The sequence below is a fragment of the Misgurnus anguillicaudatus genome, chromosome 15 (genome assembly GCF_027580225.2).
Source record: "Misgurnus anguillicaudatus chromosome 15, ASM2758022v2, whole genome shotgun sequence".
Lineage (NCBI taxonomy): Eukaryota > Metazoa > Chordata > Actinopteri > Cypriniformes > Cobitidae > Misgurnus > Misgurnus anguillicaudatus.
In genome coordinates this window covers 7,129,860-7,155,230 of record NC_073351.2, presented here as the reverse complement: position 1 = coordinate 7,155,230, position 25,371 = coordinate 7,129,860, and the positions used below count along the sequence as shown (strand labels likewise).

At 39.1% G+C, this 25,371-nt stretch overlaps 2 protein-coding genes and 1 long non-coding RNA gene across 5 annotated transcripts in view; 1 reads left to right on the top strand and 2 right to left on the bottom strand.

Moving 5' to 3' along the window:
* LOC141349772 (uncharacterized) overlaps positions 1-25,371 on the top strand; it is a 31,046-nt gene that overhangs the window by 1,874 nt on the left and 3,801 nt on the right. The window lies entirely within an intron of this gene.
* Positions 1,535-13,493, bottom strand: LOC129419045 (uncharacterized). Its single transcript, XM_073853324.1, has 10 exons — positions 12,288-13,493; positions 11,991-12,167; positions 11,820-11,912; positions 11,573-11,647; positions 11,287-11,382; positions 4,132-4,226; positions 3,809-3,935; positions 2,969-3,086; positions 2,571-2,662; positions 1,535-2,061 (listed from the first exon to the last, which is right to left on the bottom strand). The coding sequence occupies exons 1-10, from the start codon at positions 12,411-12,413 to the stop codon at positions 1,948-1,950; spliced, it is 1,113 nt and encodes a 370-aa protein (XP_073709425.1). The 5' UTR covers positions 12,414-13,493; the 3' UTR covers positions 1,535-1,947.
* Positions 17,077-20,935, bottom strand: LOC129419043 (uncharacterized). 2 transcript variants are annotated; one of them, XM_073853949.1, is made up of 5 exons: positions 20,707-20,935; positions 20,353-20,442; positions 19,318-19,407; positions 17,684-18,871; positions 17,077-17,602 (listed from the first exon to the last, which is right to left on the bottom strand). In XM_073853949.1, the coding sequence occupies exons 4-5, from the start codon at positions 18,580-18,582 to the stop codon at positions 17,380-17,382; spliced, it is 1,122 nt and encodes a 373-aa protein (XP_073710050.1). In that variant the 5' UTR covers positions 18,583-18,871; positions 19,318-19,407; positions 20,353-20,442; positions 20,707-20,935; the 3' UTR covers positions 17,077-17,379. Both variants share the same exon structure in this region, with proteins under 2 accessions (XP_073710050.1, XP_073710051.1).

Sequence of the window (25,371 nt, the reverse complement as noted above, 5' to 3'; positions counted from 1 at the left end):
TTGCATAAATAAAAAGTTTAATATATATATTATGGGTCAACATAAAACATAAGTCAACATCCTGTGTCTCATATAAATTAAAATCATTCACCGTGCCTATTATGCAAAGTGTAAACTTTCAAAAATGTACCCTGATGTTGATGATGAGGTGTGTGATCGATATAAATGTGAAAAAGCAGACATGGTCCACATGTTTTGGCCTTGTCAAAGCTGCCTAGTCTCGCATAGCCAGACCTTTAATACTGAAGGCCAACATTAGATGGAATGAAAATGCTTTAAGCAAGATAAATATAAATAACACTAATAAATGAAAAAATGTATACACAATGTTATAAATGAAGGACATTGATAATAGTAATAATAGTAAATACTCAAATAATCAAGCATATGGATATCTAATGCTTAGAAAATGATTATGTAAATAAATGATTTGGAATAAATAAAAAGGAAAAAACATTCTGCATGTAAGAATATAAGGTAGGATCCATCACTTAGATTTTGTATAACCTCCTAAGACCAGAGATTTGGTTTGTCTTTTTCAGATTTCTACCAGCTATTTTGCGGTTAGTAAGAACCACTGATCTATATAAATGACTGGATTGCACATAGAACGCTTAACGTAACAGCGTGAGGTGAAGCCAGCGCAGACTTCGAGCCGCCATCTTGGTATACCCAACCGGCAGACGGCGTCATTGACTTCCATTCAAAATTCATGTTCATGTTTTAAATTCACCCGCTTTACAGCGTATCAGTCACGCAAGATTATTTTTATGATATGTGTACGTAAATTAACTGTTAATTCTGGTGTTATTTGCAATGTTTATGCTTTGATCGGGCAGTTAAATGAATTTATAAAAAAAACGTTAAGGTGAGTGTGTCTGCTGCATTCTGTTAATGACACGGGTATAAATAAAGTTTTTTTTGACATTCAGCTATACGGTCAGCGTTATCTCTCTAAATAAGTTTAGGTAACTTGTAAGTTTAGGTAATATAAAACCAGCAAATAATTGCATGCACATACGGTACAAAGTATGATTATTTATTTAGATTTCAGAATGAGCACGTTTGTCATTAATACTAAATATGTTGCAGTCTGTCTGCTGATCTGATACTGTAATGAAGATGAATGTATAATAACTGATTAAAACCTAAAATGTACAACTTTCAGTAAATAACTATGTACATGCTTAGGACATTTGTGTTGTAATAATGTACAGGGTAACTTCAGATATAAAAACGAAGAGTAGTAAAGTGATGTTTTATCATTAAAATCTGATCGCGTCCATTGATTTAATAGAATGTTTGGGTATACCAACATGGCGGCGCGGTGGCTTCACAGTTGTGACATCATGCGCAATCCAGTCATTTATATAGATCAGTGGTAAGAACAAGTTAGTATAATAACAAAATATTTTTCTTAGAACATGAAGCAGTGTATTTGTCCATGTTTGTGTACAACAGGTTCCAGTTGCACAGAATTAAGTATTATGATGCAAAAAAGTGATCTACATATGTGGACACACCAGGTCTTCAATTCAATTTTATTTATATAGTGATTTTCACAATTGTTAATTGTTTCAAAGCAGCTTTACATAAGTAGATGTAGGTGAAAACACAGAATAATCAATAGATAATATAAGTAGAATACAGCGGCTAAGAATAAACCGTACAAGCGAGCGTAGTAATAATGTAAAGTATACAGTAAAGTGCTAAATTAAAGCCAATGTTGGCTGACTCTCCCGGGGATGAAAAACCCCATAGGAGAAAAATCCTGTGGGAAAATTCATAGGACAAAAACCTGGTAGCCAATGAAGATGCCAGAATTGGACTTATGTGGTCACTCTTGCAGCGGCTTAGGAGGATAACATTGACTATATTCAAAGGGATTAAACTATACACAAGTCAGTGTATGAAACGTGCTATCCAACTGAACTTGCCTTGCTTGGCTCACTTTTTACACAAACAACAATTCCAAGTGGTCTCCTTCATTTCCTCAATTTGGGTTGTGTTCATATTCACGCACTGCCCATGGAACCATCTGCCACAGCTGTCACACTGAATCTGAAAAGACATTGAAGACCAAATATTGTCAAACTACTTCACAAAAACGGTTTTGCTCCCCTCATTGTACTATTATTCCTCTAAATGTTGCATTGTTATAGTCTGACTGGTTTTCCTTTGTAAGAATAGTTATATACAATCAATGCAACAGTTATTTAGACCTTAACATCTGCCAGAGAGTGCAAGTGATTTATTAATGTAGGGTAGAAATTGCTCAATGTGGGCTGCTGTAAATGAGCGTAATACCTCAAGGTAGTGTAATGTACTTAGTTCTCCTAAGATAATCTTGTGTACAACATTGTATTACACACAAGCCATGTATTAAATACATTACACCTTTCAGTATGACAGCAAATGTTTTCATTTTGTGGCATGCATGTCATGAGCAATATCTGCATTCTTTTTTTCTTGCAGATATGAAATGTATATACACAAGGCACAAAATGCAAACACTTAATTTAACAAACCCAAAAACCGCTGCTGCTGCTAATAATAATATTCCTCCTTACCCAGTCAGTCAGGGAAGGACTTGGTGTTTTGGATGCCAGACTTGGTGGTTTGGATGACGAACACATGGCATAGTTACTCTGTGTATCAAACACTATGGAAAATGAAGAAAAAACATGTTGCTTCAGAAATATGTATTGTATATAAAATCTGTGACACAAATTGGTTACACCAATCACAGAAAGTAATTGAAATCTTATCCTATAAGGATTTCAAACCAGAAAATCTTTATTTGATACTTGGCCAAATAAAGAGCATATTAAACATAACTTATTTTGGCCTGGAAATTATTGGAAGTTATAATACACTGAAATTGAGTTGCATTCAGACGGAAGTGCAAATATTATAATTTTTGAGGCTTATGTGGCCATAAAAATACACATGACACAGAGTCACAGACCTGAAGATTCCAATATTTTTAATGCCCATATCATGCGTTCCTGGGCCATCTCTTCTTTTGTGGTGCCAAACTCCATTGTAGGCATTTTTGGAAAAGCCTCCATGATTGCTTTTGCCATCTGAGAAAACAGGACATGTGAGGTGCTCTTATGTAAAAGTCTGTAAATAGTGCATCTGACAAAACCGATATAACAATATAAAAGGTGCAGTGTGCACATTTTTGCAACATCACTATGCTGCCAATCGCAACCAACAGCTCAGTCCACAGCTCACACCTCGCTTCTGAACGCATAGAGAAGCTACCGTTGCCGCCACTGGACAAACATGTCATTGTCGAAGACAACTAAGTAAACAAAGTTTGTCCGTTAAGGGCTTCTGTAGAAACATGGTGGCACAAAATGCCGATCCATGTAAGGGGACCTCTGGTGTATGTAATGGTACATTATGAAAGGTCTTTATACACCCCTGATAAAATAGTTATGTACATTAAGTTACATATTAATTGCATATCTGTCAATAGATTTTTAAAAATTACACCCTGCACCTTTAACCAAATGCTCTTGACTTGTAATACAACAAAAGTTTTGGTTCAAATCAAGGGCTTAGGCTACTCAGAAACACAGCTTTGTTGACTACATTCAATAAGAGGATGCAAACAATTTTTACAAGATAACATGTACTGTAGGATGCACTTAAAAGACGTTGCCTCCAAGCTTTTATGTAGACTTTACCAATGTTGCATATTAATGCAAGTACTCCAAGTAGATCACAACATACTATATGGTTCACACGCACAGGAAATACATAGTCAAAAACATTGAATTAAATATTGTTATTATACCATGAGAACCATCACACCACAACTACAGCCATCTTGTTGAATTGGGTGTTGCATTATAGCCCCTCTAAATTGAATGTCCACCCAGTCCCTTGGAAGGTGGTGGATTGTCCTGGTCTGAAAGTATTCACTGTAAGACAATACAATGACATTACAAACATTTTATTTTGTATTAGTTCAGATGATGCCCATGTTTGCTATAGCCTGATCTTTAAAATATTCAAGGCCTATAGGCCAGGACAACTTCACTAATCTTATATAAATAAACAGTTAGAACATAGATGGAATGCATTGGCTATGATTAGCATTGATAGCTAAAATTGTACCAGAATTTAGTGGCAGCAACATCTGACTCCTCCTGTTCTGCAAAGGTGGTTAATGGATCAAGTATAAACACAGATCCTTCAGCTGCATTAATGTACTGTAAGAACAACAAATAAATTCAACACCTCTCTCAACCACAACATTAACAACAGGAATGACCAAATTGTATTTTAAACCACACCAACCAGAAGCTTCCATTGGTTGAGGTCTACGTTAAAGAATGAAATAATGGCCATGTAGTCATTAAATTTGACCTAAAATACATCAATAACAAATAGAATTATGTGATAAACACAGAATAAGTATACCAGTTTAGTAAGTCAAAGTTTAACAAAATTAAAACTGTCACAGTGTACCTTGGACAAACTCTGTCTCCTTACTGTTGTTCTGTCCTTAAACAGAATTACACTAGATGTGTAGTGGTTCATTATGTAAACATTCTTCTCCAAATGAAGAGCAGTCACAGTTTGATATAGGAGACATTCAATAGTCTGACATAATCGCACATTTGTACAGGGAGCACAAAAAACTCATTACAATACAAAATTTTGTATGTAGTACAAACATGTGTACCTACTGTTTATTGAGCATCGTGCATCAGAGCTCCGTCAGAGCTCCGTCGAGTTTATCATCCAAATCCTATTTTCTGACTACCTTGTTCCTATTTATATAATATAACATATTCGTTTATCTCAAGAATACTTTACCGTGTCGACTATTGAGCAGTACTACCACGTGAAACGATTTATCACTGCTAAACACCCAGTGTTAGCATATAGCCCGCTAGCATCAACAAACAGGTGCCGGTTTTAGTTACCATTTTGCCGATCTAATGGCGGACTCATCCACTGTATGATATTCAGACCTGTCCTCACCTGAGCGGGAAGCTGTGGAGCAGTTGATACCCGGTTATCGCAGATCCTACGCGATGTACAGCGCCCAGTTCACCCAGGCTCCAGACATCCACAAGCGACCGAGAAGTGCAAAAAGCGAACACCCTACGCGGTGCAGCTTCACGGACCGCGCTCGAGGGAACGGAGACGCAATCGCCCAGAATGAAAGCGATCAGGAAGCCGTGGAGGAGCCGCTGCCCGGCCGTCACAGATTCAGCGTGCCTCACATCACACTGGCTACAGACGTCCGCAGGCGATCGGGGCGTGCTGCAAGTGAGCTTCCCTCGCGATGTAGCTTCACGGACCGCGTCCAGGCGACCGAAGACGCCATCACCCAACATGAAAGCGGTAAGACTGCGCTTGTTATTGTAATCTGCATTACTTGCCACATGTACAGTTTAGCTTCTTCCATCAGCACAGAGGGGTTTACTTGTGCTAAGTGTATTGAAGTAGTAAGGCTGACGGAGAAGATTGCAGAACTAGAAGCACGCATCCAAACGCTAGTTGATGACAGCAATACCGCTAATGCTACGAACGCTAATACCGCTAATGCTACAAACGATAATACCGCTAATGCTACAAACGTTAATACCGCTAATGCTACAAACGTTAATACCGCTAATGCTACAAACACTGTTTCGGGTGTGCCTAGTGTTAAACGTAATACACATAGCTCGGTTCCATCATCTGAGTCAAGGGGGCCGACTAACTGGGTGATTGTCAGGCGGCAAAGTCGTTTCCGGTGCCCACCCAAGACCCCCCCTGGTAATTTCAAACAGGTTCGATATCCTAAGCAATACACCAACTAAGACGTCTGTTAAAAGTGCCTTAGTCATTGGAGATTCGATACTTAGGAACGCGAACATTGAGGCACCAGCCACCATAGTCGATTGTATACCGGGAGCCAGGTCTTCAGACATTAGATCAAAACTTAAAGTGCTGGCTAATGCTAAGCGTAAGTTTTCTAAAATTGTTATTCACGCCGGCACGAATGACACCAGACTCCGCCAGTCGGAGATCACCAAAGATAATATTAAAGAGATATGTGAAATCGCTAAAACAATGTCAGACAATGTAATATGCTCTGGTCCCCTCCCCGCCTACCGGGGGGATGAAACTTACAGTAGATTATTGTCTTTTCACGACTGGATGTCAAAATGGTGCCCTCAGCATAACGTAGGGTTTATAGACAATTGGAAGCATTTTCGGGGGAGACCTGACCTGCTAAAGAGAGATGGCCTCCATCCATCTCAGGAAGGAAGTGCGATTCTCTCTATAAATCCGACCAATAGTCTTACTTCGAATACAGTCTGACTATCCAGGGTACAAGTCAGGCAACAGACGGATCGGCTTAACCGTCCATCTGTTAGCTGCCGTGATATGTCAAGATCACTTATATCCCAGCACTTCGAGTCAATCTTACCAGAATATCAACACATTTCAACTGTATCTGTTCCCCGAAAAAATAAATACAGAGCACCGCTTGCCACATCTGGTACAAATCTGATTAATATAAAATTAGAAAACAATTACATTAACAGATGAACCTCGAATGTTAAAATTCGGCCTTCTGAACATTAGATCGCTTACCAATAAAGAACCTATTGTCAATGAAATAGTTACAGACCAAAACTTAGATGCACTCTGTTTAACAGAAACCTGGCTTAAAGTAGACGACTACATTAGTTTAAATGAATCCACCCCACAAGACTATTATTATAAACACGAACCTCGATTAAAGGGGAGAGGGGGTGGTGTAGCTACAATATACAACAAAATTTTTAAAGTAAACCAAAAATCTGAAGTAAAATTTAAATCATTCGAACTAATGTTGTTAAATATGGATAACTGATCGTAACCACAAACAGCTCTCTTTTGCCTTAGCTACAATCTATAGACCTCCGGGCCACCATGCAGATTTCCTTAAAGAAATAGCAGATTTCCTGTCTGAGCTTGTAGTCACTGTAGATAAAGCTCTTATCGTTGGTGATTTTAATATTCATGTGGATAACCCAAAAGATGCACTAGGACGTGCATTTATGGATGTTCTAAATTCTCTCAATATTAGACAAAACGGGACAGGGCCAAAGCATACTCGTAAGCACACATTAGACTTAATTCTGTCACTCGGGCTCAATATTAATGACATCAAAATATCACCTCAGAGTGATGCAGTTTCTGACCATTACCTTGTGTCATACACTGTACTTCTAGATAGGATCACTCAATCCACAACATGCTACAGATTAGCCAGAACAATAATTTCCACCACTAAAGATAGATTTATTAGCACTCTTCCAGACCTGTCCCAAATTAAACATGTACCAGATAACTGTGACGATCTAGATATTGTAATAGAAAACCTAAACAATGTCTGTTCTAACACATTGGATGCCGTTGCTCCCATTCGAAAAAAGAGAATCAAAGAAAAACCGCCAGCTCCATGGTATGATCATCACACCGCAGCACTCAAAAAGGCAACTAGGAAAATGGAAAGAAATTATAGAAGCACAAAGTTAGAGGTATGGCGTGCAGCATGGAAAGAGAGTGTTAAACAATACAGACAGGCTATTAAAACCGCCAGATCTACCTATCTTAGCAAGCTTATAAATGAGAATCATAATAACCCTCGTTTCCTCTTCAGCACCGTTGCAAAACTGACTAGAAATAAAGAACAAACAGAAACCAATAGTAAACTTCAACACAATAGTAACGACTTCATGAACTTCTTTTCTAACAAAATTACGGCTATAAGGGACAACATCGTATCTACCCAGGCAGCCACCACTCTACCCGTTAGTTCACTTAACACTAGACTACCATACGAACATCTTGATTCATTTAAACCTACTACAATAGATGAGCTCTCTAGACTAGTTACATCATCCAAATCATCATCCTGTATATTAGACCCTGTTCCCACAAAACTGCTTAAAGAGGTATTCCCTGTAGTGTCAACCCCGGTTCTAAATATCTTTAACTCATCGCTTGAAATAGGATACGTTCCAACAGCTTTCAAACTAGCAGTTATTAAACCGCTGATTAAAAAACCGCAGCTTGACCAGGGAGAGCTTAATAACTTTAGACCAGTCTCAAATCTCCCTTTTCTTTCGAAAATATTAGAAAAGGTAGTGGCAAGCCAGTTACGCACATTCTTGACAAATAATAGTACATATTAAAAGTTCCAATCAGGATTCAGGCCCCACCATAGCACAGAGACAGCGTTGCTTAGAGTTACAAATGACCTCCTATTAACATCCGATCGTGGTGAAATCTCAATTCATATATTATTAGACCTTAGTGCAGCCTTTGACACAATAGATCATACAATCTTACTCAATAGACTAGAAAACTATGTTGGTATCAGTGGTCAGGCGCTAGCCTGGTTTAGGTCGTATCTAACCAATCGCTATCACTTTGTTTATGTAAACGAGGAAGAGTCATATCACTCCCTGGTTAAATACGGTGTACCGCAGGGTTCGGTTTTAGGTCCTATCCTGTTCTCGTTATACATGTTACCTCTGGGAGACATTATCAGGAAACATAACATAAGTTTTCACTGCTATGCGGATGATACCCAGCTTTACATCTCCTCACATCCCAGCGAAACACACACGTTTTCTAAGCTAACAGACTGCCTTAGCGATGTTAGTGACTGGATGGCACATAACTTTCTTAAGCTGAACTCCAATAAGACAGAGATACTTATTATTGAACCGAATCGCTACAAACATAATATGTCAGATTACAAGTTGCACATAGATGGCTGCACTGTGGTGCCATCTTCCACGGTTAGGAACTTAGGTGTGATGTTTGACAGCAACTTATCCTTCGATAGTCATATCGCCAACGTCTGCCGCACAGCATTCTTCCATCTTAGAAATATCTCGAAAATACGCCATATACTGTCTACATCTGATGCAGAGAAGCTTATCCATGCTTTTATGACCTCTAGAATAGACTGTTGTAACTTGCTACTCAGGGGATGCCATGCAAATCAAGTAAACAAGCTTCAGCTAGTTCAAAACGCTTCCGAAAGGGTACTTACTCGATCTAAAAAGTATGACCACATAAGCCCAATTCTGGCATCTTTACACTGGCTACCAGTTAAATATCGCATACAATTTAAAATATCACTAATCACCTACAAAGCTTTAAATGGCCTAGCACCCTCATATCTTAGAGAATTACTATCAGAATACAATCCATCACGCACACTACGGTCGCAAAATTCTGGTCTCTTGATTATCCCTAGACTATCAAAAGTGTCTAAAAGTGGAAGGTCATTTTCCTACTTAGCCCCTAAGCTCTGGAATGATTTACCAACCGATGTCCGAGAATCAGACACAGTCGATAATTTTAAATCTAGACTTAAAACTTTTCTCTTCAACAAAGCATTCGCATAATTTGTCTAGTAAAAGTACTTAACTCGAAATAGTTATCTGTACGGAACAAAGCACTCGCGGTCATAACACAGACCAACCAAATAAATAAATAAAAACCTTATCTTAACCTATAGTCGGATTGCGATTTTGGAACTTTTGTGTTCTTGAGAATAGTATGCCATACAAACCCGTTTGCCACTGAACCTGCATTAACGACAACAGTGGGGCCTCCAGCCTTAGTCAAACGGGTTGGCACATATGGTTGGGTTGTGATTTTGGCGCTTTCTTTGTATTGCAAATAGTATGCCATACAGACCCGTTTGCCACTGAACCTGCATTAACGACGACAGTGGGGCTTTTGGCCTTGGTCAAACGGGTTGGCACGTATGGTTGGGTTGTGATTTTGGCGCTTTCTTTCTATTGCGAATAGTATGCCATACAGACCCGTTTGCCACTGAACCTGCATTAACGACGACAGTGGGGCTTCCGGCCTTAGTCAAACGGGTTGGCACGTATGGTCGGGTTGCGATTTTGGTGCTTTCTTGTGTCTTGTGAATAGTATGCCATACAGACACGTTTGCCACTGAACCTGCATTAACGACGACAGTGGGGCCTCCAGCCTTAGTCAAACGGGTTGACACGTATGGTCAGGTTGCGATGTTGGGCGTTTTCTCGTGATCTTGTAAATAGTATGCAATATAGACCCGTTTGCCACTGAACCTGCATTAACGACGACAGTGGGGCTACAGGCCTTAGTCAAACGGGTCAACAGGTTTAATTTTCTCTTAAAAATCGGAAGGTGACCCTTAGTTACCATATATACCGTCGCAGTGGGCCCCCAATTTGCAAAATCCTCAACTGTGGATAAAACAATTATGCCTCAATAGTTAGTCTGTCTGAAACTAAGCTGATTAAACCACATCACTGTGTGACACTTGCATTACATGTGAACGGCCCCTACGCTAATATGATTTTGTTTTTCTCTCCCTGTCTCGTCCCTGGGTCCCATTGACCCTGAGGACAATGGGACAAACAGACCCAGTTCCGGTAGATGTGAAAGTCGGCACACCTCTGATCTACTGGTCGTCCTTCAATGTGATGCCCAGCTGATGCCTGACCAACGACCACCGGCAAGACCCGCTTAATATCCGCTTAATCTCTGCTTAATCTCCACTTAATCTCCGCTTAAGCTCCTTATCCGTTTATATGTGTGTATATACATGTATATCTCCCAAGGGTTTTTCCCTCCTAGGACTTTTATTTTTATTTTCTCGGCTAAACAACCCGGGGTTTTTGTTTTTTTTCTCCTAGGGGGTTTTTTACCCCGGGGAGGTAGCCTGCTTGGGCTTAACTTAGCTTCTTCTTCTAGACGTTATATTAGTAATATGCTCGCTCATAATGTCGCGTCATAGCCGCAGCAAATTTGACTGCTTATGCTATTGTGTATTATGTTATGCTTTCTGTCGTTTTTCTGTGCTTTTACTGCTTCTATTAATGTAAAGCTGCTTTGAAACAATTGAGTATTGTGAAAAGCGCTATATAAATAAAATTGAATTGAATTGAATTGAATTTTAATTTCATAATTTCACACCTCGCCTGCAAGCCAGTTGTGCGATTTAAGAGGTAGTAGCTCACTGTGATGAACTAGAAAGCTGTTCCCTTTTATTTGAGAGGGAATCACTGAAACAAACACTTCCGTTTCATCCTTTTCCCACAAGGCTTTTAGCTGAGAGTGAAGACTCCAACATATTAAACACATACATGCATGCACGTGCGCCACACACACACTTTAAATTGCTATCTCACATACGATTCTACATTATACACAACTGAAACAATTTCACCAAGTAACTGTTGGATTTGTTTGATTCGTCAGCACCTGTGATAAAGCGTCATTGAAGGTGTTCTTTGTGTCCTGTTGCTCAGTCAAAGTGGATGTGGTTTGAGCAGATGATTGAATAATTTCTTCTGAATCCTATTAAGAAATGATAAGATTCACATGATCTCTCCATCATATATGTTAACACTACAAAAACAATGTAATACATTAATTAGGACTACATTTAATAAGTAGAACACAATAAGAGTGCAATATTGCATTACAATTTAGTTAGGAAAATTGGTAATGGTTAAACAAATAACACTATACTAGTAACTTAAATAACCTGTGTTTGGATGACTGCGGGTTCCTCATCTTGTAAATTTAAGTTTGGCCATGTTTTTGGCAAGCTGGTGGTTGTCTAGGAAAAAATTGACACCGTATCAAACCTTAAACCATAACTGCAAATTATCTTCCCAATTTCTACTACTGTTGATGTAAGCTATTGTCAGTGCCCCAGAAAATGAAAAGACTATGAATGTACGAAGTCAAATTCAAGACAAGTTTGTCTGTTGGCATCATTTTAATTATACCTTTAATGACAGGTCCAATGGAGAAACATAGAAAACTTTACGCTTCCGGTCTCTTCGACCTTTCCTCCACACATCCATGTCCACTTTAAATGACTGCAAGAATAAAACACAAATGTAATACAGTATTGTGTTAACAGCGTGATTAAAAGAAATCAGTTACTTTTCCTGTACTTTTTTCCGACATCTTTCCATGTCTGTGTGTTCCAGCACCAGGGCATCATGCATTTTTTGGTTTGTTTGCACAAAGTCATCAAGTCTTGTGACTCGGCGTCTTTGGAATCGTATCTTCTTTAGGTCCCATTGACTTTTTTCCATAATGCCTTGGGTCTGGTTATCTTGAGTAAAGTTCTGAAATGGGACAGTTTTAAGTGAGGTCTGGAAAAGTCAAAGTACATCTTACCTGTCGACAGTAATTACAGGAAAAATGTATTAACAGACAGAGATCTTAGGTTGGTAGTAATACATTACCTGTTTCTTGGACTGTCTCACTTTGTTGTAAAGCTTGCTCAAATGCTGATACACTGGACCTGACCCATGCGGTCCCAGGTCCCCTGAAGACCATTTAATTTGGTCAAAACACTTGAAAAACTGCATTACAGATTAATTAACAATATCAAAGCAATGAACATCATTCCAGACCACAGTGTGGCATGTGGGAGGGCATATTTGGTGGAAAGAGTACTGAAAATTTGTACTCAAGTACAAGTACAAGTAGTTGCTAAAATAATACTCAATTACAAGTAAAAGTACTGGTGTTAAAAATGTACTTAAGTAAAAGTACAAAGTACCCCTCTTAAAAACTACTCAAGTACAAATTACTTTTTAGCCGGTGATATTTATTGAATAAACATTAAATCCATTGAATGAAATCAGAAATATGAATGGATTAAAAACAGGCAATTTGTGTTTTATACGAATAAACACATAGTACAGGAATTTTGTCTGTTTAAAGAATGTTAAATGATTTTAACAGCAGCTATATTATTTCATATTGTTTCTTCATATAATTTTTATCAAGTTATAAAAATGGTCTAATGTTATTATTATTAATGAATTATGATGCAACATAAATAAGCTTGTTGTGTTATTTTATTTAAAAACAGATTTTTTTACATAAACTCATTTCCTGCCAGCCATTTTTCGAAAAGTTGCCCGCCAGCATTTTTTATGATTTTCACAAAAGTTTTACAAAATGCCTTCCAGGAAAATTTTCTTCTAAAAATATATAAACATACAAATTTATCAAATGAAAGAACAGACCCTCTACTTTCAAACAAACAATAAAAAAGTGAAAAACTGTTTCATCCTATTTTTTCCCTGCGTATAAACTCTTAAATATTGGTATTTTTCTTTACAAATATGTCACAGGGTGACTTCAGGCGGAACCAAAAATGGAGAGGAGAGGTTCCGCCCGGACATTTTTTTTAATGCACCAGTTTACTTCCTGGTTTCCAGGGCAACGCTATCAGGGCTTTACGAGCCACAGGTGTGAAGCATCCATGAAGCAAACTGTGATTGGAGGCTGGGGGTCGATGAGACACATAAATAGCTCTAAAGGAACACAAGTAAAGCAGCGATGTACACGAGAGGCGATTGACACGGGGGAGCTCCTTTGCCAAAGGCAAAACAAAGACACGCACCTTTTGAAGAGCCCGAAGGCTCTGTTGATCCGGGGATCGCTGAAGCGAGCGGAAAGAGGACAGAGCCACAGGAGGCGAAAGGAAGGCGAGCCGTGGATCTTTAAAAAGGAGCACCCCGAAATAGTTCATGTTGTTCCTGTTGTTGGTGTGTATCGTAGCACTGAGTTGGGCTCGCCTGTTACACTTATTGAATCGCTGTACTTGCTCTCTCTCTCGTCTTGCATCGTGGACTTATGCTGATGGAGATACCGAAAACCTTATAGGTCGAAGAGCACACGGATATTGACATTTGGATGAGAGAAACAAAGGAAGAAGAAACGTACCATTGTGAGACGAAGAAAGTGCAGTAGTCGTGAGTAACAAAACCCATTTATGGAAGCGAATTGCATGTACTTGACCTGTATGTCTTTTTGAGTGTTTCCAAGAGAGAGTGGGTGGCCCTACCCCTGAGTCAGTGTGGTGGGTGAGCCGAAGGGTCCTTGTATTGAAACAGCTACAGTGATGAAAACAAACACTAGGCCGTGTTACCATCTCCATATTCTCGCACAGAGCGAAGTGAAGGAAGACGGGTGTCTATTGTGTGCACTGAGCGTGGTGGGTGAGTCTTTGGATGTAGAAATTTTCACTTGAAGTGGTGCTGTGTAATGCTGTGTATCGCAGTGAGATTGCTGTGTCTTGTCAGACGTAACCCCGCCTCCAGTCACTCATCCTGGGACGACGAAGAGGAAAGCGGTCCTAGAGTAAAACCTGTATATGATTATGCTGTGAGTGTGTTTCAGTCTTAAAAATCACGGAGTGGCATCTCGAAGTATTTCTCGCAGCCAACGCTTGGCAGACTTGTGTTTTGGAGTGGCGGTGAAGAACTGTGCGATTGGCGGTGTGTGAGTATCACATATAATATTGTTACCTTACCTGTGTCTTTTCATCATCACAGAGCTAGAGGCGAAAGAGATCCGCCGCCCCGAGGTCTCGACGAAAGGGCGCCCCGGTCCAGTTTTCGATTGACCAACGGGTCTCGAGTAAAGGGCAGCGCTCGACCCGGCGTGCCGGCGTGACGTTCTCGCCCCTCTGTAAACCAACGAGCGCCGAGAGGGTCTTGGTCCCCGGCGTCCCATAGAAACCACTGTCCAGTCGACGCACTGCGTAGCCAGCCAGCGTAAGTCCGCCACCCTGCAAAATACCACATAACCTGTTAAGTCTGCTGATTAGCAGGGAAGAGGAGTGTGTCGTGAGAGCTGTGCAGAGAGCCATACCTACCCAGGAGCTGTAACCAGCGCAGAGGTGAGAGAAACCATTGGAAACGATTCACTGTGTCCCTGTGTCCCAGCAGTCGTCTGTGGAGAGAAAGAGAGCTAGCGTGAACGCTGAGATACTGAGCTGTGAAGAGAGTCATACCTACCCAGAAGCTGTAACCAGCGCAGAGGTGAGAGAAACCATTGAAAACGATCCACTGTGTCCCTGTGTCCCAGCAGTGGTCTGTGGAGAGAAAGAGAGCTAGCGTGAACGCGGAGATACTGAGCTGTGAAGAGAGCCATACCTACCCAGAAGCTGTAACCAGCGCAGAGGTGAGAGAAACCATTGAAAACGATTCACTGTGTCCCAGCAGTCGTCTGTGGAGAGAAAGAGCGCTAGCGTGAATGCTGAGATACTGAGCTGTGAAGAGAGCCATACCTACCCAGAAGCTGTAACCAGCGACGAGGTGAGAGAACCACTGAAAGTCGATTCACTGTGCCTTTTGTGTCCCAGCTGTCACCTGTGAAGGAATAGAGAGAACAAGTGTGAGTGCTAAAGGAACGAGTTAGGAAGGAGAACCATACTTACCAAGGAGCTGCAGTCGGTGGAGAGGTGAGCGAACCCTTTGAGACCGATCCACCGTGCCCTCGTGTTCCAGCTGTAGTCTGTGGAGAGAGAGAGAACAGGGAAGGAGAGTGAGTCGACAAGCAAGGAGCTGTGTGAGATAGGCGGTGAACCGCCGGGAGCTACAGACAGGTACACGGATAGGAGAAATCTATGCCAACACTGATTTTGATTTATTCTGCCTCCAGGAAGGAAGAGGAGCGCGCCACGGGCAGAGGGAACCAGAGGCGGGAGCCTGTTCCTCAACGAAACCCCCCCACCCTATGTCATTCATTCGGCCGTGGCCCCCTGGAGGGCAGAGCCTGGCATTAGTTTTAATTTCCCCTTCCCCAAGCCCCAGTACATTTTAAATATTTAAATAAATAAAGAATATTGTTTTATACTTACCTGTCCTCGTTGTTGTCTGGTCATTGGGTTGGTTTTGGGGACCTCCTCGAGGTGGAAGTTGAGAAGGGGCGTGGCTTAACCACTAGCAGCCAGCCCCTGGCTTGTGACAAATACACTTTTTTTTAGCAAAAAGCTGAAACAATTGCATTTTTGTGAAGGAATTTAGTTAGAGATCAGATTCAGAACGAATATCAAACATAAAATTAGTAAATAACGTTTTGGCTTCAGTTTATCCATAAATTGGGTAAGTCCCCTCTCTAGTGGACAATCGCGGTATTGCACATTAACATATTCTTCAGAAACACGTTTTTTATTCAAATGTTTCTTTCTGAAGATAACTCGTCAATGGCGGGGAAAAGAGTTAAAAAAATATTATTGGACAAGAAAGCTTTGAAAAAGTACCCTACTAATATTTCAAAAGTTATCAGCATTTAGCACTGACATATGTGTAATTTAGACAGGCTGTCAGTGCAGTTGCTACGCCAGTGGGACGCGGCAACAGACGAATTTGATAAAAGAGTCCTTATTAGACTGTTTATTATTATAAGCTTAAAACACTGATTCAATATGAATAATACAATGTTGACAATGACATGAAATTTAACTTTGAGCGCCATTTTGCAATGCTAAATCTTTTTTACGGTCTATGTGCTCGTCACCTAGGTAACTGAAGCTCATGTTTCAAGTGATGTTTTCAGTCAAATTATCGTGAGGTCTACCCAACATTAAAAACGAAAACGATCACGTAAATATGGTTATAAGTCTTCTTACCATAATGTGCTTTTTGAGATTAGAGGCTGAAGTATTGTAAACCGAAATCACTGCAGATGGCAAACAAATTTTGCATTACATTTGCACGCTGTCTCCTTTCCTTCCTCTGTTTGTGAACAACTCCCAGGTGCGGCAATGGGCACTCATCATCCGATATTTCTTCGGATTTTTTTATTATTAATTCAGCGTCCATAACGCCAAAGTTCTTTGACAATAAAATACTAAATACAACGTCACAGTGAAGGACGCGCGAGGATCTATTGAATAGCTTTCCAGAGACCGAGCTTTTTTCCCGGTCCAAATACAAGGGTTTTTATGGGTCCGCCCACGATCAATTATTTCTATTGGATATCCAAATGCTGTCAAAGATTTGAATATTAATTTAATTAAAATTCTACAAGTACTTAGTAACGAATGTGATTTTCAAAGTAGTGAAGTACATTACTTACCTTAATTTGTACTTAAGTACAAGGGAAATTACAGACTTAAAAATTGACTGAATAAAAGTACAAGTACACGAAAAAACTACTTAATTACAGTAACGTGAGTAGTTGTAATTCGTTACTTCCACCTCTGTATTTGGCTAAGCTGGAAATGAATGCTGGTGCATAAAAAATGTTTCCTTGACCATTACGATCAAGCACTGCACTTTCTATAATTTCCTGGAAATGCTTTGTGAGTGGGGTGCTTGGTACATCATGCTGAAAATATTCAACAAATGTTAATGCATTTACAAAAAAAAGGTAATACTAATTATTTATTCTCTTTTACACTAATGTCACTCAGCGAAGCATGCCAGAAATTAACTCATACATAAAGCTGAAACTATTACTTCATTTTCTGATTGATGTGAGGGACTGCTTTATTGCATGTTTGGTCTGCCCAGAGTCACAGAATATTGCCTTTTAATACCTGGTAGTCTTCAGCAATGATTTTATCCACAAAGATGTTCCTCTTTGTTGAAAAAGCAACTGGAGATGGTTGTAGTGCTTAGCCACATTTTCTCCACTGCAAGGACTGCAAAAGAGAACTGATGAAATGTGCAGCACATCGTCCATCTCTTTCAGTGTCCTACTGCAAGCAAGGAGAACAACTACATGCATAGCCAGCTTGTAGTGTTGTGGAATTCTACAAAGCAATAAAAAGGTTTTAAAATCACAGGTAAAGTAATGCAAGTAAATGAGACAGTAAGATATCAAAAATATGTACTGTTTTTTGCAAAGATCCTTGGCATTTCTCATGAAGTGACTAAGGCATCTGTGAAGAATAGGAAGGTCAAATACTTCAGAAGTATACTGTCCACTATTTAAAGCATAGTACTTCTGCAGTAAATCTTCCAGACCTGTCCTACAGAATGTGATTGAAATCGCTTGCAGGAGCACAATGGAGCCATCACACATGATCATGACTGGCCTTTTATATACAGATGTTCCATACATTCTGACAAGATGTGTTTGAAAAGACTGCAGGAAGTAGGTCACGAATGCTGTTGTGTGGTCGCATGTGACATATGTTGCCACAGGTAAAGGGGAGGCACCTTTGGATGGATTTCTCACTATTAACTCATACACATAGTATGGTGGATTTCCTGCCCTTGGGTTTTGAATAATACTCCCTGTAGCATCATTATAGACTATATCCTCCTTACACCTTTTGAACAACACAGAAAGTGTTTTTCTAGACCAAAGCATGATCCCTTTTGGGTGCATGTTAATCCCCTGCAGGACGTCATTGTCGGTACCAGTCTGTTGGTCAAGCATTTCTTTTACACTAATCAGATCATCAGAATGAAGTCTGGATTTTTTTCGCTCACTCCATGAAATGTTTTTTAGGACCTCTTTACTCGGCGCATCATCTCTACACCCTGAATCAATGACCTTATTGGGAAGATTTTGCATGGACTCCAAATAAAGGCTTCTTGGAAGCTTTGTTGCCAGGACTTCTGCTATAGACTCACGTGCACCTGCACGTACTGGCCTACTCTGCACTTCCGTGGTGTTATGACAGACTTCACCTCCAGAGAACACAACAGCTGCTTTCAGGGTTGACTCAACAGCAACTTTCACATGTACAGTAACAGGGCAATCTCTGAAACGACAGTATCCCATACATGTGAAAACAGGTGCTGATGTCTGTGATCGCAGGGATTTAAACACAGTGTCTCTTTAAGCCGAAGCTGCATATGGGATGCACAGACTTGATGCCCTTGGCTATAATATTGGTCTACTGAAGTCTTTGAAAATGTCTTCCCTTCTGGTTTTGTCTTAGCCTTTGCCTTTCTTTTCTTTCAATAAAAAAGAAACAGGGCTGACATGGCAAAGAACATGTGAAGTAATCATCTTCCTCACTGCTTTGTGTAGATGGGACTTCATTTAGGTTCATGTCCTTGCCATAAGCCTGAAATACAAAGAGTTATTAACATGTATACCAGAAGTTAATTTAAAATGATTAGGAATTCTTAAACTGACTTGTTTCTTAATTTGTAGACCAAGGTGTTTACATAACGTTAATTCACACAAAGTTATTGGTGAATGAAAACCTTTGTAGACATAAAATGAATATGTATTTGGAAATTTACAAATCATGTATAAAATGTACAAACACAAATCTTCAACCATTGCAAACACCACACAATAAGGTTACAGTACTATTTCTTATTAGCACAATGGGTATTGGCCTTTAGGCCGCTTGCATGTATTACTTAATTGTGAAAAAATAAATGACGACATTAAAGTTTGTTTGCAATGGTTAACCTGGATCAACTCCGAGGACAAAAGTATTGGTTGAATTGCATTTGTTGTACTGGAACATTTACTACATTTCTCCAAGCTGGCAAAGCTAACCTTTTCACCCTCAGATGCAGATTGTGAGTGCAGTTCATCAGCTGAAGAGGTAGACATGTCCCGGCCATGAGGAGAAGTCTCCAACGCATCCTTACAACATAAATGCATGTGTAAACCAAGATGTATTTTGGACAAAGTAGGAAGAATTAAAGCTCACGTAACACACGCTGTTTCTGCATTTCTGATGTTAATCTGGAGTACATATAGAGTAGTATGACATCCTTTATACTGTATCTCCGAAGAGTCTTTAGTTTAATCAGATTTATAAAAGAAAGATTAGCTTTACCGAATCTTTCCGATAACGTACGAAAAAATGAAGAAGGAGGAGTTATTTTCGCAGGAGGAGCGAGTACGAGTCATGCAACACTATACAACACTGTTTTAACTTATGATTCACTACATGTTCATGTCATTTATATAATATACACGCGACTATTTCCAACATAAGACAGAAGTCTTACTTACCGCGTGCAACTCGTCATGATCCGGTTGGGAAAATCCACTGCATCAAACACACACGCAAAACTCCGCTGCTACTCCGGATAATAAACTATATCCATTGTTTCCATAAGGCTGGATGTCTTCTCCTTACATCCAAAAACACACTTCTTCTTTCGTGCAATTGTTGACTTTTGAAATTAAACAAAGCTGAGTGGCGTGATAACCTGTTAGCAGCTCTAGCGTCTCCCGCTGATTGACGGGTGGCGCGGGGTTTTCCGGGGGAAGTTTTCCAGTGGAAGCCCATATAAAGAAGTGATACGTATCGAAAACCCCTGAAACGTCAGTTGGACCTGTAATCGAAAAAAACTTGCCGAAACTTGTACGAACCCTGGCGAAGTGCATTCGGCACAGAAATACTCTGTAACACGCCCAACTGCGGTTTTGACACTTTGCCTACGTTTAGCATGAGGAAACAACTCTATAACTGTGTTAATAAATCAGAATGCTTGAAATACCATTAAACCCCCCTTTAAGACTTTTAAAGAGTCATCATTTTAATTAATTACTACATTTCTCCAAGCTGGTAAAGCTAACCTTTTCACCCTCAGATGCGGATTGTGACTGCAGTTTACCATCTGAAGAGCTACACAACGTGTCACAGCCATGAAAAGTATTCAACACATCCTAAAAATAAATCACAGCATGTCTAAAACAAGATGTATATAGGAAAAATGCTTACAATATGAAAACTAATTGCTTTAAGACAACAGTTTGGCAGATTGAGATTAAGCTTCTTGACATGGACTAATGAATTTGATCAACATGTCAACAAAATATCCTAATAGATTATCTCCATAAAAGCTAAATTCACAGACACAAAAAAAATAACCAGTCCTGTATGAGCAATTTTAGATACAGAAACCCAGGAAATACCACATTTGTAATTACAGTCATTAGAAGGTCAGAAGGTCTATCCTCAGTCACTTTGGAATCACAACTGTCTTCTGAAGGACTCTAATATGAACAAAACAAAGAAATTTCTAATTCATAAAGGTTATTGGTAACAAATAATACAGTTTTTGCCTACAGCAAAACACCTGTTAGGAATCACCCCTGATCTTAAACATGCAGCATGTTTCCCCACATCTGAAACTTCTCATCTAACAAAAAAATATGAGAAAACATGCATGACTATATCAGAACTGATTTCAAAACAAAGTCAATTGTAAATACCATCCAAGAAAGTTGGTATGTCAGGAGGATCTTTTTTCGGTTTACAAGTGTATTTGGAACGTGTAAATCTTTACACACATCTGTCCAAAAGCCTGCAGCACGGTGAACACTGTAGTCCTTTATGTTGCTACCAAATGGTAGAAACTTGGTGATGCTTTTTCGGAATTTCTAGTGAAGTCTTTGTAGTTCTCCGTGCCTTTAAAATTATGTAATGCAATGTGATAAAGATATTAATTATTTAAGACACATACTTAAAATATGCTACATTTTTGCAAATACTGTAGATCACAGCCGCATTCACTTTCATAGTATATTTTTGTCCACATTAATGATGCCCCTAATCTGTTTGGCTACAAACATTATTGTGTAGTGTAACACTTGCCTTTCCAAATGTGGAAAAAGTACAGAATCTGGATAAAAAAAGTTCAGTGTACATTAGCATATATCAAATATTTATACAGCATTATGTGATTTACATATAAAACAGTATTTGAGTGAACCATTTCTCACAAGCACAAATTGTAAACTTAGTAAATGTATATCATTTAGTTAATTTACAATTCATGAAACTTTGAAATGCAAGAATGATAAAGTCCATATATTTTCAATACATGGAGTAATTAAACACACCGGTTGACACCATGTCCCTGCATAGCTCATTTACTGGAAATGCTATTGAGGAAAAAATCTGCAAAAGGCATATTTAAAGATGAAGAAAAATATATAGACACATCCAAACTTTGAAACACTCAAACATAATAAGCTGGAGTTAGTTAAAAATATAGTGCATCCACATTTTTCTATAACTTTTACATGGAATTTAAGCAATTGCATACATTCCTTAAAATTCTGTTTATAAATAAATACACTATGGGGCGGTTTCCCAGACAAGGATTAGACAGTCCTAGACTAAAATAAATGCAAGAGCTGTCCAAACTAAAAACAGCTTGCCCTGACATATCCTAAAATGCATCAGTGCAATTTGTTTTGCCTCAAAATGCATACAAGTAAAGCTTATAGTAAACTAGTTTTAACAAACATGCCTATATTTCCTACTTAAACTAAGGCCTAGTCCTGGTTTAAGCTAATCCCTGTCTGGAAAACCATCAATATATATTTAATTTTCTACATAAATCCAGCATATTATTTTTGTATTTTTTTAGCTACTTAATAAATTGCATGCAAAACAGGTGTTAAACATTTCAATGCCTGGAAATTGTAACTTTCTAAAAATTTAAGATAAACTAAAATTTAAATCATTGACTGACCACTAACATTCAAAAGACCTACCTCAATACATTAACATATAATGATTCTAATAATCTAAATGTATTACACTGAAAATGCATAAACTTGCAACATCTAGAGATCTCCAAACATAGAGAAAGGAATGGCCTAGATCATGGACTAATTAATACCCTATGGATTACACCAAGCAGCCAATGGTAACACTAATAAGGCATAATGGGTTGCTTTCCATTACGACATAATCTACCAGGGCTGGGTTTCCCAAAAGCATCATAAGGCTAAGTGGATCTTAAAAACGATCCTATGAATCATCTTAGAATGACTGAAAGACATTGCCTATAGTTTTCTTTGTAAATGTCCAGTAAAACAGTTTTAATAATTGACAGGAACACAGAGAGGGTCATCCTGAAGAAGATATTCTTAAAATGTTCATGTCAGACGATAAGGATTTTGAGTAATACCAATGCCAAAATGATGTACAGTCTTGTTCAAAATAATAGCAGTACAATGTGACTAACCAGAATAATCAAGGTTTTTAGTATATTTTTTTATTGCTACGTGGCAAACAAGTTACCAGTAGGTTCAGTAGATTCTCAGAAAACAAATGAGACCCAGCATTCATGATATGCACGCTCTTAAGGCTGTGCAATTGGGCAATTAGTTGAATTAGTTAAAAGGGGAGTGTTAAAAAAAATAGCAGTGTGGCATTCAATCACTGAGGTCATCAATTTTGTGAAGAAAAAGGTGTGAATCAGGTGGCCCCTATTTAAGGATGAAGCCAACACTTGTTGAACATGCATTTGAAAGCTGAGGAAAATGGGTCGTTCAAGACATTGTTCAGAAGAACAGCGTACTTTGATTAAAAAGTTGATTGGAGAGGGGAATACTATAAAGAGGTGCAAAAAATGATAGGCTGTTCAGCTAAAATGATCTCCAATGCCTTAAAATGGAGAGCAAAACCAGAGAGACGTGGAAGAAAACGGAAGACAACCATCAAAATGGATAGAAGAATAACCAGAATGGCAAAGGCTCAGCCAATTATCACCTCCAGGATGATCAAAGACAGTCTGGAGTTACCTGTAAGTACTGTGACAGTTAGAAGATGTCTGTGTGAAGCTAATCTATTTTCAAGAATCCCCCGCAAAGTCCCTCTGTTAAAAAAAGGCAAGTGCAGAAGAGGTTACAATTTGCCAAAGAACACATCAACTGGCCTAAAGAGAAATGGAGGAACATTTTGTGGACTGATGAGAGTAAAATTGTTCTTTTTGGGTCCAAGGGCCACAGGCAGTTTGTGAGACGACCCCCAAACTCTGAATTCAAGCCACAGTACACAGTGAAGACAGTGAAGCATGGAGGTGCAAGCATCATGATATGGGCATGTTTCTCCTACTATGGTGTTGGGCCTATTTATCGCATACCAGGGATCATGGATCAGTTTGCATATGTTAAAATACTTGAAGAGGTCATGTTGCCCTATGCTGAAGAGGACATGCCCTTGAAATGGTTGTTTCAACAAGACAATGACCCAAAACACACTAGTAAACGGGCAAAGTCTTGGTTCCAAACCAACAAAATTAATGTTATGGAGTGGCCAGCCCAATCTCCAGACCTTAATCCAATTGAGAACTTGTGGGGTGATATCAAAAATGCTGTTTCTGAAGCAAAACCAAGAAATGTGAATGAATTGTGGAATGTTGTTAAAGAATCATGGAGTGGAATAACAGCTGAGAGGTGCCACAAGTTGGTTGACTCCATGCCACACAGATGTCAAGCAGTTTTAAAAAACTGTGGTCATACAACTAAATATTAGTTTAGTGATTCACAGGAAAAAAAATGTTTGTACAAAATAGTTTTGAGTTTGTACAGTCAAAGGTAGACACTGCTATTTTTTGAACACACCCCTTTCAACTAATTGCCCAATTGCACAGCCTCAAGAGCGTGCATATCATGAATGCTGGGTCTTGTTTGTTTTCTGAGAATCTACTGAACCTACTGGTAACTTGTTTGCCACGTAGCAATAAAAAATATACTAAAAACCTTGATTATTCTGGTTAGTCACATTGTACTGCTATTATTTTGAACAAGACTGTATGTTTATGTGTATGGTTGACAGACTTTACCTATAGTTTTCTTTGTAAATGTCCAGTAAAAGTTTTAATAATTGAAAGGAACAGAGTGAGGGTCATCCTAAAGAACAATCCATTAAAAGGTTAATGTAAACCCTGCAGGGAAAGCAATACAGGAATGTTACAATTACAAACACTTTGTGATCTTTTTTTGTCCCACATTGAAAGTAAGTGAAATGTCTTTGACTGTGATTACACTATGTTTTGTAATGATTAATATAAAAAGAGTTGTTAATACGTTTAACTTGTGATAGAATACACAGGAGGTGCGTTTGACTTGATGTGCGCCGAAAAAAAGAAAGACGGATGACGTCAAATACCGCGAGAACGAATAGACATTAGCCTCCGTATTGTTTCTCGACTCCCTCCCGCGTTACTTTGACGTCATCCGGCCGTCAGTTCTTTCCGCGTTGCACGAAGTCGAATCATCTAGGTAGGTCTCAGTTTTTTGGCCGCTGCAAGTATCCGTACTGTAATTTCAGGAAACGATGTGCATCACAGTTTAGGCGGCGGCAGACTTGACCGTGCATCTGCAGATGACGGCTCCCTTGACCGGGGTCTTTGCAGCGGCCTGAATAGCATTGCATTGATAAACGTTAATAAGCTTTTAATCGCGTATAGAACATATTTACAATATACGACGATCATTCTGTAGGTCGACTAACTTACATGCATGCATAAGATATTTTCTGTTAAAATGGTAAACTTACCTCAGACCTGCAAACTCCTCAGAGTAAAAAAGGTGACAGTGTCGTGTCGTGCCGGGGGGGGGGGGGTATTTGTGGGGGGGTTACCCGCAGCTCTATTTTTTGAGATTTTAATATGATTCTGAGCGTGACTTAACAAAAATCAGCATACTTTAATCAAAAATCAATGTTAAAACATCCTTGAAGCTTAAGGAGAATGACACATTTAATATTTTACAAATGTTTTTATTTACAACTCACAGAAACGCCTGGAAGTGTTGTGAAGCATGACACTGAAATAAAAAATAACAAGAGACAGA